The sequence below is a fragment of the Xyrauchen texanus genome, chromosome 30 (assembly GCF_025860055.1).
Source record: "Xyrauchen texanus isolate HMW12.3.18 chromosome 30, RBS_HiC_50CHRs, whole genome shotgun sequence".
In the NCBI taxonomy this organism is placed as follows: Eukaryota; Metazoa; Chordata; class Actinopteri; order Cypriniformes; family Catostomidae; genus Xyrauchen; species Xyrauchen texanus.
Window position 1 is genome coordinate 10,348,870 of NC_068305.1, and position 15,732 is coordinate 10,364,601.

At 39.1% G+C, this 15,732-nt stretch overlaps 1 protein-coding gene across 1 annotated transcript in view; it reads left to right on the forward strand.

The window, feature by feature from the left end:
* Nucleotides 1-15,732, forward strand: part of lpgat1 (lysophosphatidylglycerol acyltransferase 1) — a 59,974-nt gene that overhangs the window by 17,433 nt on the left and 26,809 nt on the right. Inside the window, exons 3-5 of the mRNA XM_052098668.1 lie at nucleotides 479-597; nucleotides 9,525-9,620; nucleotides 10,026-10,302. Of these exons, the coding sequence (XP_051954628.1) occupies nucleotides 479-597; nucleotides 9,525-9,620; nucleotides 10,026-10,302 (492 nt within the window). The remainder of the gene's footprint in view (nucleotides 1-478; nucleotides 598-9,524; nucleotides 9,621-10,025; nucleotides 10,303-15,732) is intronic.

Sequence of the window (15,732 nt, forward strand, 5' to 3'; positions counted from 1 at the left end):
AATTTTTTAGCAAATGTATTACACCAGTAGATAGCCCCAGTTGAAAGGTGTTTTGCACCACCTACTGTACCATGGTAAAATTGCTTGTCGATTAGTGCCACCTATTGTAAAGGCATGAATGTGCTAATGGAGAACGTTCTATGTGCAAGAGCCATTCGTAGAGATTCACTCTCATAATGACCATGCCTTTGGTGTGCAAAGGCCTTAAGACTTACAAGACTTGAATAAATGTGTAGTTCATCTGGCTGGATATGTGGAAACTACTTTAAAATACAATACATGCCCACAATAATTCAATACATCGCAATGCATCCCAAAATCTTAAGCTTAAACCACCACTTCCATTCTGGCAAGTGGGGAGGCTCACTTATCAAATATCACCAGATAATTGGTCTGCTCGAGATGTTGGTCTCAGATATTTACGTACTTTCTTTGTTATTAATACGTTTTCTCTTGACTTTGTTTTCTCTGGCTCTAGTGACAGAATGGGGTGATGATGTGAAGCCTATGTCTGAAGATGAAGCCATGGTTATAGTCAACCATCAAGCTACAGGAGATGTTTGCACCCTAATGATGTGCTTGCAGGACAAGGGCACGGTAAGCACTCCCTTTGTTTGTTTAGGGTAAGCAATCCTTTGATGGTTGGGTACTGGTAAACACTAATGCTGTCAATAGGGCTAAGAAACTAAATTTGAACTTTTCACTTAAATATTTACAAAATTCTAATTCTATTTTAATTTGACATGGTTCGTATGGTCATGGAAATCCTGTTCTAAAGGATTCATTCTAAACTCCTTTCAGAGAGCCTACTCTGCTCTGATTGGTCAGATGTCCCAGTCTGTTGTGATTGGTCTACCGCTTACAGCGTGTGTCTGAAAGGAACACCCACTACCATATCAGAGTTTCTGAGTTTTTCTAGTTTTTCCATCTGAAACAATTTCTGTTTTACATTAACAATTTAAGCCCGAGTCCGATAGTGATACATCGGAAGATCAACCCGAACCACCACCACCAAGCACAATGAGAACAGGACATTTCTCAGTGGTAAGTATATATGTAGTTTGACAATAACGTGAGTTAGCCGCTTAGCAGAGGCTAACACGTAAATGGACCAGAGGATGGTTTTTAGTTACCAAATTACATAGGTTAGAACAGGAAGTAAGTCTGGAGTTACTAGCGACTCGTTTCAGGTGTTCAGAATCGGTTCTTTCTTTTGGGTGTCAATAAATTCATATTTCGTGCAATTTGATTTTTAAACTGTGCTGACATTTTTACATTCACAAACAGCTATATAACACTACATGAAAGATAATATTTGAAAAACCATTATAGGTGCTCTTTAAGACTTTGAATACTTTCCAGATGCACTGTACAAACATTCACAGCGCTTCACTTTTTCCAAACATTTTTGTTACAGCCTTATTCCAAAATGGATTAAATTCATTCTTTTCCTCAAAATTCTACAAACAATACCCCATAATGACAACGTGAAAGAAGTTTGTTTGAAATCTTTGTAAATGTATTAAAAATAAAAAACTAAACAAATCACATGTATATAAGTATTCACAGCCTTTGCTCAATACTTTGTTGAAGCACCTTTGGCACCAATTACAGCCGCAAGTCTTTTTGAGTATGATGCTACAAGCTTGGCACACCTATTTCTTGGCAGTTTCTCCCATTCTTTGCAGGACCTCTCAAGCTTCATCAGGTTGGATGGGGAGCGTCGGTGCACAGCCATTTTCTGATCTCTCCAGAGATGTTCAATCGGGTTCAAGTCTGGGCTCTGGCTGAGCCACTCAAGGACACTCACAGAGTTGTCCCGTAGCCACTCCTTTGTTATCTTGGCTGTGTGCTTGGGGTCATTGTCCTGTTGGACGATGAACCTTTGCCCCAGTCTGAGGTCCAGAGCGCTCTGGAGCAGGTTTTCATCAAGGATGTCTCTGTACATTGCTGCATTCATCTTTCCTTTGATCCTGACTAGTCTCCCAGTTCCTGCCATTGAAAAACATCCCCACAGCATGATGCTGCCACCACCATGCTTCACTTTAGGGATGGTATTGGCCAGGTGATGAACAGTGCCTGGTTTCCTCCAGACATGACACTTGCCATTAAGGACAAAGAGTTCATCAGAGTTTCATCAGACAAGAGAATTTTGTTTCTCATGGTCTGAGAGTCCTTCAGGTGCCTTTTGGCAAACTCCAGGTGGGCTGTCATGTGCCTTTTACTGAGGAGTGGCTTCTGTCTGGCCACTCTACCATACAGGCCTGATTGGTGGAGTGCTGCAGAGATGATTGTTCTTCTGGAAGTTTCTTCTTTCCACAGAGAAACGCTGGAGCTCTGTCAGAGTGACCATCGGGTTCTTGGTCACCTCCTGACTAAGGCCCTTCTCCCCCAATCACTCAGTTTGGCTGGGAGACATGTCTAAGAAGAGTCCTGGTGGTTCCAAACATCTTCCATATATGGATGATGGAGGCTACTGTGCTCATTGGGACCTTCAATGCTGCAGATTTTTTTTTTTTCCCTTCCCCAGATCTGTGCCTCGATACAATCCTGTCTCGGAGGTCTACAGACAATTCCTTGGACTTCATGGCTTGGTTTGTGCTCTGACATGCACTGTTAACTGTGGGACCTTATATAGATAGGTGTGTGCCTTTCCAAATCATGTCCAATCAACTGAATTGACCACAGGTGGACTCCAATCAAGGTTGTAGAAACATCTCAAGGATGATCAGTGGAAACAGGATGCACCTGAGCTCTATTTTGAGTGTCATGGAAAAGGCTGTGAATACTTTTTATGTACATGTGATTTTTATTTTAATAAATTTGCAAAGATTTCAAACAAACTTCTTTCATGTTGTCATTATGGGGTATTGTTTGTAGAATTTTGAGGAAAAGAATGAATTTATTCAAATTTTTTTTTTCTTGAAATAATTACATGATATGGCGAATAATTGAATTAAACGCAATTTCTCCCATATATAAATATTTGCTGAGAAAGCCCCTTTCAGTTCATTCAAATGAATTACATTATTGTGGCAGACAAGTCAAGCATTGATAAGACCAAAAGTGGCTTTAGAAGGTTATTAATTTATTTCCATATTATGGAACATAATGTTGTTATTGGCCTGCAGTCCACAGTAATCCATTTTGCAATTGAATTAGTCAATGTGCTTTTCTAAGGACAACACTTGGCGTATCTCACTTTGGTTGTGTCGTGCCATAAACGCATCATTTTTAAGTCACTGTGTCAAGTTACACATGGTTTGAAACATGTCTTGAGATTTGTGAATTCTGAATTGCACTGAACTTAAGAATGCGTTCTCATCTTGTGATGTCGCAAGTGTCAAGCGCCAGGGATGGGATTTTATTAATACGCAATTCCGTTTTTTTCCTACCTAACATTGTGACCCACGTGAATTGTGTTAATCTGTTAAAAAATTAAAAGGCGTGGGACCTTCATCTCATCGGACCTTCATATCAACTGTGCATTACTAATACTCATCACCCAAACAAGTGTTATTCAACCTTCCATTGCATGGCGCAAATGTTGCTTTAGTGCTTTAATGTTGCATTTTTCAGCACGTGCAGTGAGTGCAAAAACGCGCTGCTTCCAGCCTGATCCCTTTCTCTTGTGGCACGTGCTGAAAAATGTCCTCTCACAGAAGTATCAATGGAGATCACTGGTCGTGGTGCGGGAAGCAGAGTTGCAAAACGTTGGATGGCAAGTTATTATTGTTGTTCTTACACTTTATTCCTCTTTAAACCTCTGCATACCTTAAAAAAAATTGTCACATGCGAGTGAAAAAAATCTGATTTGGGCCACATCAGCATTTTGTACATTTTGAACGTTAGGGTGGACAATAGATTCTCTTTTCGTCTGACCAAGAGGGTGCATTTGGTCATTTTCGGTGGTGGGGGAGGTAAGGCAAGGCAAGGCAAGTTTATTTATATAGCACATTTCATACACAATGGTAATTCAAAGTGCTTTACATAGAAGAGATTAAAATAAGAATAATTGAAACCGTTTAGAATAAAATTAAATAAAATACAGTACAAACAGTCGGACACACAGTGGCACAGTGCTCATTCAGTAAATGCACAGCTAAACAGATGTGTTTTGAGTCTGGATTTGAATGTGACTACTGTAGGAGCACATCTGATCTCTTCTGGATGCTGGTTACAGCTGCGGCTGGCATAATAGCTAAAAGCAGACTCTCCTTGCTTAGAGTGAACCCTTGGTATTTCTAGCTGATGTGATCCTAATGATTCTGAGTGATCTGTTGGGTTTATATTCAGTGAGCATATCTGCAATATATTGAGGTCCTAGCCCATTGAGTGATTTATATACCAGTAATAATACTTTAAAATCAATCCTAAATGTAACTGGGAGCCAGTGTAAAGACCTGAGGACTGGTGTGATATGTTCATATTTTCTGGTTCTGCTCAGAATCCTGGCAGCAGCGTTCTGTATGAGCTGCAACTGTCTTATGGTCTTTTTGGGAAGGCCAGTGAGGAGTCCATTACAATAATCCACCCTGCTGGTGATGAAAGCATGCACAAGTTTCTCTAGGTCTTGACTGGAAACAAAGCATCTAATTCTGCCAATATTTTTCGGATGACAGTATGCTGATTTAGTTATTGCTTTGACATGACTACTGAAACTAAGGTCTGACTCTAGAGACACACCAAGATTCCTGACTTGATTTTTAGTTGTTTGACCCCTAGCGTCAAGATATGCATTCACCTTGAGAACGTCATCTTTGTTTGTTTAACTGAAGAAAGTTTTGGCACATCCAACTGTTTAATTCATCAATGCACTGGCACAGGGAGTCAATGGGGCTGTAATCGTTAGGTGATAGGGCTAAGTAGATCTGTGTGTCGTCTGCATAGCTGTGGTAAGCGATTTGGTTCTTTCTCATTATTTGGCTCATTGGGAGCATATACAGGTTGAACAGGAGTGGCGCAAGAATTGAGCCTTGAGGGACTCTGCATGTCATGGACGTCCACTCAGACTTATGGTCTCCTATACTCACATAATAACCTCTCCCTTCTAAGTATGACCTGAACCATTTTAGGACCATCCCAGAAAGCCCCACCCAGTTTTCCAGCCTGTCAAGAAGTATGTTGTGATCAACAGTGACAAATGCAGCACTGAGGTCGAGTAGTACCAGTACTGATAATTTGCCTGTATCAGTATTTAAGCGAATATCGTTTATTATCTTTATGAGCGCTGTATCTGTGCTGTGATGCGATCAGAAACCAGATTGAAAATTGTCAAAGTATCCATTTGATTTCAAGAATTTGTTCAGCTGATTGAAGACAACTTTTTCAATGATCTTGCCTATGAAAGGAAGATTTGAGATCGGTCTATAGTTGCTTAATATGGTCTTATCCAGATTGCTCTTTTTCAAGAGGGGCTTGACAACTGCAGTTTTCAGGGAGTTTTGGAAAACTCCCAGAGAGAAGTGAAGAGTTTATCACTTCTAGGAGATCTGCTTCTAAACAGTTGAACACACTTTTGAAAAAAGATGTGGGAAGTGCATCAAGGACGCAGGTTCATGTTTTAAGGTGCTGTACGGTTTCTTCCAAAATTTTGCCATCAATTTCTTTGAAATCAGACATAGTAACTACTTTCTCAGGTTGTGGTTTGAATTGTCTGACCCCAGCACAACTCAAGGATGTGCTGATCACCTTTCTGATATTATTGATTTTTTCAGAGAAGAAAGAAGCAAACTCACTGCATTTGCTGTCTGAGAGCATTTCACTGGGAATCTGGCTTGGGGGGTTTGTAAAAAGAGTGCGTGTGTTGTTTAAGTTGCTGTTTATAATATTCAAGAAGAAAGTCTGTCTAGCTTTGCCTAGTTCCATATTAAAAGCATGGATGCTGTCTTTGTAGATGTTATAATGGACTACAAGTTTTGTCTTCCGCCACATGCGTTCTGCTTTTCTGCATTGTCTTTTCATATTTTGCACTGCTGTTGAGTTTCTCCAAGGTGCTTTTTGTCTGCCACTCTTCTTCCTGACTTTCACAGGAGCTTTATCATCAATTACACTTTTAACTTTTGAGTTAAAAGAATCAAGGAGAAAATCAACAGTGTCAGCAAATATACTTGGTGTTAAAGATATAGCCTTCATAAATGGTACACTAGTGTTCTCATTTAAGCATCTCTTCTTGACAGACACAGATCTAGCTTCAATGGCAGGAGAGATCAATATATCAAAGAAAACACAGAAATGATCAGACAGTGCTACATCCTTAATAACAATCGATGAAATGTTTAGACCCTTGCTGATAAGTAAATCTAGAGTGTGTCCATGATTGTGTGTGGGTCCATGTACATGCTGAGTCAGATCAAAAGTTTTTAAAACAGTTATGATTTCTTTTGTCATATTGTTTTCTGCATTATCTATGTGAATGTTAAAGTCTCCAGCAATGGCAAAACAGTCAAACTCTGAGGTAATTGTTGATAACAGTTCTGTAAAGTCCTCAGCAAAGCTGGAGAGTATTTTGGAGGCCTGTAAATAATGATAAGTAAAATTCGTGGAGCACCTTTTAACACACTACCCAGATATTCGAAAGACTGGTAATTCCCAAATGATATTTGCTTACATTGATAGACATCTTATAGAGAGCAGCTAAACCCCCACCTCTACTACCTTCTCTGCAGACACTCAAATAAGTAAAGTTAGGAGGGGATGTTTCATTAAGGACTGTTGCACTACAGCTGTCTTCTAGCCAAGTTTCATTTAGAAACATAAAATCCAGGTTGTATGTGCTTATTAAGTCGTTGACTAGAAGTGATTTATTTTTAAGTGAGCGGATGTTTAAAAGTGCTAACTTAACAGTTTTTGTCCCCACAGCAATCTTAGTTTGGCGTGTAATAGGCACCAGATTAGATGGGTTTGCTGAACGGCTTTTGAAGGCCTTAGACTTTCTATGATGTAATCGAACAGCAATAGAGAAAGATACAGGCACAGTGAGTTCCTGCTTGTTTTGTAAACATTTGAGAAAGTTACTGTTATCATAGCGGGGACCCAACACATATCATATATGGAGTGGTGGTGGAGTAGTGGCTAAAGCACAGGGCTGTTAATCAGAAGGTCCTTGGTTCGAACCCCACGGCCACCACCATTGTGCCCTTGAGCAAGGCACTTAACTCCAAGTTGTTCCAGGGGGATTGTCCCTGTAATAATTGCACTGTAAGTCGCTTTGGATAAAAGCGTCTGCCAAATGCATAAATGTAAATGTAAATGTAAAATATCACTGAGAGCTGGTATCAGTTGTTTTTGGTTCACCTCGAGCAGATGGAGGAGGGTGTGAGCCCTGGCGTTGTGGCAGAGGTCGAAGAGCTCTCACAGGAGGAGGGGGAGGGTGAGCTGGGCCCGCAGGTGCTTGAGGGGCCTGACGTTTTTTGCTTGATATCTGGGGGCTTGCAGCAAAAGAGTGGGATAGTTTGGTTCCAGCATACACCAGTTCTTCCATTTTCTCTGAGAAACACAGATGTGGAGATGCTGGAGAGAGGGATAACGTGTCTGGTGAGAGGGGCTGTTGCTCTGGTGTTATTGGAGGCTGTAATATGCTGTCCTGGTTTCCCTGGATGTTTTCCAGAAAGTCGTCCTTGTGAACTTTGTGGGCAAGGCTCAGATGAGATTGTGTCCATGAGCAGAAATTGTTGTGGCTGAGTGGTGTTATCATTGTCCTTGTGTGATTTGTCAACTGCATGGCCATTCAGGTGCTGAAGTGAAGTCCTGTGGTCATTCATACTGTGTCCAGGTGTGTGTGTGTGTGCCATTCAGATTGAGTGGATTGGCACACACTGCAGAAGGATGATTGAGGGAGAAGTAGATATCGTCCTTTAGCACTCTTGAACCAAGTTTGTTTGGGTGGTGGCCATCCTGTCGAAACAGTTGCCTCTGACTCCAGAAAAGATTGAAGTTGTCAATGAAGTTCACTCCTTTTATATTGCAGGTTTTTTGCAGCCATGTCTTAAGCCCAAGCAACCGTGAAAACCTGTTTGTTCCTCTTGCTGGAAGTGGTCCACTGATGAATGTTTGAACTTTCAGTCTTTTAAGTGTTTCAAAAAGTTCATTGAAATCCTTTTAAGGAGTTCTGACTGCTCTTTATGAATATCATTCTTCCCCACATGAATGATGAGTTGATTTGCAGTCTTATGTTTCATCAGAATGTTCTGAAGTTCCCTGTTTACATCCGAGGTTGTTGCTTGTGGAAGGCAGCATGTAGTTGTATCCCTGCTGCTAATGTTTCTGATTATGGAGTCACCCACTATCAGAGTCCTGGGCCCGGCTGCGCTCTGAGCTGAATGCCACTGTCTGCTTGACCTTGAGCGCCAGTTAACATCAGTGTTAGCTACTGGCTGATTCAGTCTGTGTTCGATCACATTCATCACGTTTGGGGATTCCTCATTCATTAATACTTCAAATCTGTTCTCAAGATGTATAGGCGGTGGTAGGAAACCAGTGTTTGCAATCCTTGTCGAGTGCCTTTTGGTCTCGCTCCCTGTTTTTGCCATCGATTTGTAAGTCGATCGGCTTGTTTCTCTACACTCAGTATGGCCTGTTGAGGAGCACTAGATTCATGGGACTCACCGGCTGTATGCTGAGGGCGTCCAGGACGAAGCTCTGTTTTGTGTTCCGTCTGGTATGGTGGTCCTGTAAATAACTTTGTTTCAAGAACTGCAATCCTACTACGTACTACGAAAATGTAGGGGCTATGCTGTCGCAGTACCGCAGTGTTTTCATTTATCACAGTTGTATTTGCAGTAGTAATATGCCCAGATAGTAGTTGTATTCCATGGAATTTGGCTGTGAAGCGGCATTTGCAGCTCAGACTATACTTCACCTCAGTAACGGCATGTATCTAAATCCTGTACTGTTCATACGGGACACTAGACCAAGTTTAACAGGATGACAAAGAACATGGTTAGCTTCAAATCTTTACAATGCGTTGACTGTGGTGCGAGATGCTATGAGATCAAGATGGAATGGCAAAAGACCTCCACCTGCTTTTTCATTTGACCATGCATTGATTCTTGCTAAATTTACTCCTCTTCACATTGAACAGCATACTTTGAAAAACTGAAAACAGAGTTTTCAACAGAAAGTGGACATGGCCTCATGACATCTAAAATTCGAATGCACCGTTTTTACATTCAAATATGCAATTTTTTTGCATAACGGAAAATGTCGGCCTTTATGCCCTCCAAATATTGTCACCATTCACTCCTATCGTAAGTTGTTTTTAAGAAAAGGAAGGACGAGTCATAATTATGGTGGTAATCAAAATTATGCCACAAATGCTGTCGATTGAGCTGAACTTATCTTGAATCTGGAATTGTCCCAGAAATTTTGATTCAATATTTTAATTTGACAGCTTTGCTCTGATGGTTGGGTTGGGGTAACAAACTACTATGTTGTAAATTGTTACTACTTTTTGAAGCTTGTCTTGCTGATAATATTCCAGATTGTAATATAATAGCACAACTAATCCTCATGTTCTTTTCCAGGTTGTACGAAAGATGATGTGGTTGATGGACCATGTTTTTAAATATACCAATTTTGGGCTTGTGTCCTTGATTCATGGAGATTTCTTCATCAGGCAGGTAAGTGCACTGGAAAGTAAATAAGAATTTTCGACTTTGAAAAAGAGAGTTCATACTGCATCTTTGCCAAGTTTAGTTTAACACCTGAAGGTTACACCTTAATATTTTCACCACTACATCATGTTCAAACTTCTCATGCTAGTACTGCAAAAGGTCTACTTCTTTTAACCTTGACATAAATCAGTTCCACTGTAGCAACTCTGAGCTGGTTGTTTAGTTCCTAAACCAAATCTTTAAGGGGTTTGGTCCTCAGACCTCTGAATTGCACAAGTATAGGGCATCTCCTTACTCTCTGGTTATCTGCCACTTTTCAGGGAAACCCGTACAATTGAAATGGCTGTTAATGCAAAAGAGAAATGTAGTCGAACTAGACACTGATACAGACTTGTCTTGCATTACCAACAGGGCAAAGCGTATCGAGAAAAACAGCTAGTTTACCTGAAGGATCACCTGGACAAGTATTACTACAGTAGAGACAGGAAGTGGATTGTGCTGTTTCCTGAGGGCGGGTTCCTAAGGAAGAGGCGAGAGACAAGTCAGTCCTTTGCCAAAAAGAATGACTTGCCTAACTTGACTCACGTAACATTGCCACGGTTGGGGGCCACACAGATTATCCTGAAGAGTTTGGGACCCCAGCAGGAAAACGGCATCCTGGGAACAGAAGGAAGTCCGCCAGATCAATGTAAGCAAAAAAAAATCACTTTTCAATTATCAATGGTTAAACAGCTTTATGGCTCTTCTACTTTATTGTCCAAACTTCCAAAAACCTGTCGTATGATTTCAGAAGTCTTAGAATATGATGTATGAACTGCATGGACTACTTTTTATTATACTTTTGGATCCTTTTTTAAGCTTTAAACAGTCTGCCACTTTCATTAAAACATCTCCTTTTGTGGTCTGCCTAAGAAAGGAAGTCATAAGTGTTTGGAACAACATGAAGGCCAGTAAATGTCTTATATAGCTTTGTAAATTGTGTATATTTGTTGCTTTCCCTGTGCTTGCCATGCGAATAGCCTTGTTGCTAACATTCCGGGAAGTTAATAAATAAACAAACAAACAAACAAACATGAAGGTCAGTAAATGGACCATTTAAATTTAATTGTACCATCCCTTTAATTGCACAATAATAACCTGAAGGAATATTGCTCATCATTTACTCATCCTCATGTCATGCCAGATGTATATGACTTTCTCTCTTCTGCTGAACTTAAAGATTTCTAAAAGAATATTTCAGCTCTGTCGGTCCATTTAATGCAAGTGAATGATGGCCAGAACTAGAGGTCGACCGATTTTTTTGCGTTTTTTAACATAATCGGCATCGGCCAATATCCACGCATATCAAGCCGATTATTAGGCAGGCGCATCTGTGGGCAGCCTAGTGTTGTTGTGGAACACGTGTTCGACGCGCGCTGCCCCTAAAGTCATTTTCCAGCAGAGTGAGCAGACCTCATCCAGTGCCTAAGGAAGGAGCTAAGTTCCTTGGAGAAAACAGTAAGGATTAAATTTGTATAACTCCTTTAGATTTAATTAAAAACTTTTGATATGTTACTGCCAACTTCAAGAAAAAAACGTGACAAACGCGATAGTTGACATGACGTTCGGCTACTTTGGATATTGATAGCGTAGTTGAAGTTGCATTATCACAGCAGAAGGGTTGCTATCATGTCACAATAAGTAAGCAAGAATTTTGCAATTACAGACAGTGAATCTGAGACTTTTATTTGTTCTGTTTGTGTGTCTTATATTTGAGAGGGTTGTCACTCAATGCAGATAAATAAGTAATAAAAATATACCAACGCAGTATAGGCTATTGAAGGACTGGCTTTGGTAAGCTCGGACGTTATCGGTTCTGCTGTCAGTACTGGAGAAATTAAGAAAATACATTTATTATTGCTATAAAGAGAAAGTTATTTTATCTCGCCAGCCATTTCTATGTTTAATAATATGAAACCATTTGTCTGTGATGCAATTTAGCTATTCGCAATCAGAGAGAGAGAGAGAGAACTCGCTCACGCGGTGCCACACGAGCACAACACGAGCCCTGCTTAATGAGTGACAGAACTAAACATTCAGACATAGCCTGGTTTAGATCTGTGATATTAGTCTGATTTTATTTTATATTTCGCCTTCCAAAGATTATAAAAAGAATATTTATACATAAGCCGCATTCTGTAGCACAACTTCCTTCCCTTCACAGCGGTGCACTGACATTTCTCCCTAAAACTAAAACTTAACGTCAGAATCAGCACGATCGGTGATTGTTGTAAAATGCTACTGTTGCTAAATTGCGGGACGCGTTTAATAATAAAAAGAGCTAAGAGATACCGGTCCCAAGGCGTAGCGCTCGAAACACACCGCAAAGAGACAAGCAAAGTATAGACTATTTTGGGTTTCATGTGCGCGTCTAAACGATCAACTATACACAAAAATATGTCAAAATGACAGGCTTGGAGATTCACTTAAACACAGTTTATGTCTTAAATGGACGTAGTTATGGAAATAGTTGGGGAGAAAATATGCTGCATCAGGAGCCTATTAGATCTGAACTCGGTCTTGAAGGGGAAGCGGTCTAATGAACATGTTGACGATTGAGCCATTACTGCGAATCAAACAATAAAAGGCAAAGAGAAAATCACTTACAGCTCTTGAATGAATAACTTCTGCATTAATAAGCATTAATCTATCTATGATAAACTATGCAGTGTTATTTTACAATTGATTACTTTATTTTAACAGTAATGTTAGTAGACCTTCCTGAAATAAAATGTTATATATATAACAAAAAGAACCGTTAAGAATACCGTTAAAGTACCGGATCGATAAGCAGTATCGGTAAGATAGTAATACCATTAAATCCTTAACGATACCCATCCCTAGTTATGCCTGTGCTTCACTTGGATGCTCTGAATATTGGATTACGTGTCTGGATTGCCCCTTAATTAAAGCTGCATTTGGATCTCAACCTTCGTGTCTCGGAGCAGTTTGTAACACCTGCTTTGTTTATTTAATATATTTGTTATACATTATTTATACAATATGTTTTTACATTATACATTTTTAATTTTAAGTGTACAAGTGCAGATTGGTCAAGTGTTCAATAAATGTATTTGTTGAGAAATGTTGTCTATCTTAAGTAATTATTTGTGTTACATTTTATCTTTCAAATAAAAGGTTAAAAACAAGCACATATCGGCCAAAATAAATCGGCAGCATTAATCGGCCATCGGCCGACCCGTATTTCAAAAGATCGGCATCGGCCTGAAAAAAACAATTTCGGTCGACCTCTAGCCAGAACTTTGAAGGTCCACAAAGCACACAAAGACAGCATAAAAGTAATCCATATGACTCCAGTGGTTTAATCCATGTCTTCAGAAGAGATATGATAGGTGTGGGTGAGAAACAGATCAATATTTAAGCCCTTTTTTAATAAATATTCTCCTCCCTGCCCAGTAGTTTATGACATTCATGAGAATGCAAATTGGCAAAAGCAAAATAACTCGCCCACACCTATCATATCACTTCAGAAGACATGGATTTAACCACTGGAGTTGTATTGATTACTTTATGCTGCATGTATGTGCTTTATGGAGCTTCAAAGATCTGGTCACCATTCACTTGCATTGAATGGACCAACAGAGCTGAAATATTCTTCTAAAAATCTTAATTTGTGTTCAGCAGAAGAAAGTCAGTCATACACATCTGGGATGGCATGAGGATGAGTAAACAATGAGAGCATTTTCATTTTTGGGTGAACTATCCTTTTATGTACACATGCTTTAGTGTGTATTGACTGTGTTTTAACTGAACTACATTGTAGTATAAACCTCATTTTTAATTAGGTTTATTTTCCCCAATACATCTAATTAGTACATGCTTGAAGTTTGGTGGATTTTCCATTTTGATCTGGAGCACAGTCCTGCTTACTCTTAAGAGCATTTATATGCTTTGCTTAATGGAGGGCTTGATTTCATTGAGTTAACTAATGGAGATGTTCTGCGCTCAATGTAAAATGCGCTCTGTTGTGACCGATCATTTCCAGCTAAAAACACAGGAAGTGGAATAGCAAACAGGGTGGTTACTATTTCGATATGACTGGGTCATAACACGTAAGACATGGGAAATGCAATTTCAAATGGACTTTTCCATTTGAAATTTGGCAGACATTGTACGTTTGTCCAAACGAAAATGCAAACAGTAATGTGCGATTTGCAATTGCATTTGGGTTAGGTCACAATTTATGCAAGAATTGAAAATTGAAAATAATATTTGCTGTTTGTTTTGAAAATTGCCTGGAAAATACTGCCATATTTTATGCAAGCACAATTGAAAACCTTAGTTAGATATACACACAGGTATCAGTTCATTCAACGTTATTTACGCCAAAATGCATGTCACATGAATAAGATTTAACAATTTACATCACGTGGATTCAAATGATCATTTAGATCACCGTTTTTACTTAATTTGCATTAAACATGATTCCACAAAGAAGTGCACATAAGGCTGCACTTCAGAGAAGCATATTCACACTCAAGGGAAAAATTGCATTGATTGAAAACCGTTGACTACTTATGGAACACTATAATCACCCTAATTGTAACTTTACATGAAACAGCTATTTACAGTAAAACAGCATCAGTAATGCTAAAAATGATGGATGTGAATGAGGAATAGAGTACTCCTCTGCACCAGCTGGTCAAGTATTAAAAACACTACTCTAATATCGCTTATTAATTTTCCTTTCTGTATTTCCCTGCCGTGAGCAGCGCTGAATTCCACAACGGGGTGTTGCGTGAGACATGTTGTGTTGTGGTATTAGATGAAGGAAGATGATGTATAATGGCTTCTAAAGCAAAGTTAAGTTTTATTAAAAGGACATTCCTGTGAAATTTGTTATCCTTATTGAATTCTACTCTATTTGTATTGGGTTCTTGTTGGAGTCATGCAAACCAACAGAAGAGGATCTGCTTTCAGGGCTCGACATTAAGCATTGTGATGTAAATTGATCATTCACTTGTCCAAGTAAAAAGGTTACTTGTCCAGAGATAATAAGACATGTCAAATTTTCTTTTGTATGTTTTCTAAAATTACGACAGATTCCCCACCTAATAGTATTATACATATGCAATCAACTCGATTCTCTGTGACCGATTATTCAGCTTGTGCTCCTACTTAAATGGTTGTATTGAACATGCTTACGAACAATAAAGAGGACAAAATCATCTTTGAAAAATATCTCTAAATGACTATATATATGAATAAAAGGGGGGAAAATACTTTTTATTAAGTTTAATTCAGTAAAGAAATTCACTGCAAAAAATCCTATTTTTGTCAAGTGCTTGTCTTGTTTTCCATTTAAAATTCTCTAAAAATCCTTAAAACAAGACACATACTTGAGAAGCAACATAAGGTAGTTAGACTTGCTTTAAGAGAATCTTAAATATAAGTGTATTTTTTTCACTTGGTTATACTTCTGCGAGTGCAGTATTTCATCGGGGGTTTGTGTTATCAACATTATCCTGTCCGGTGCATTCTCTATTAGCATTTTCACCCCATAAAAAGTGTTATTCAGCCTTCCCTTAGAACAACTTCACAGCTGCTTCTGTGTCGCACACACTCTTAAGAACGCGCGAGACAGATGTTCCTGATTCTCGCTTCAAGTAAGACCGTAAGACAGGTTTATTTAAATTCATCAAGAGAAGTATAATGGTTGGATATAAAACAGGTTTGAACCATTGCCACAGTTGCTGACAGTTTAAAAATGCACCTTTTATAATTTAATAATAAATTATTCAAGCACAAGTTCTTATGGGTACTCCTCACAACCTCAATACACATACAATTCCTTGGATGTGTAAGCGTATCTGGCCATATAGCCAATTCTGTTTCTCAGTTCTGTACTTGATTGTGATAGAAATTTTGCATTGTATACTTTAAAATGAAGCAAAGCTAAAAACGTAAATATGTAAATTTCTGAGTAGAAGCTATTGATTTTTATTAGGGCTGTCGATTTAATGTATTATTTCAATGAGATTTAATTTTATAAAAAATTAACGCAATTAATCGCAAAGCCCCTGGCCCGTAATAAGGAAGATTCCTGAGAAATGCAAGC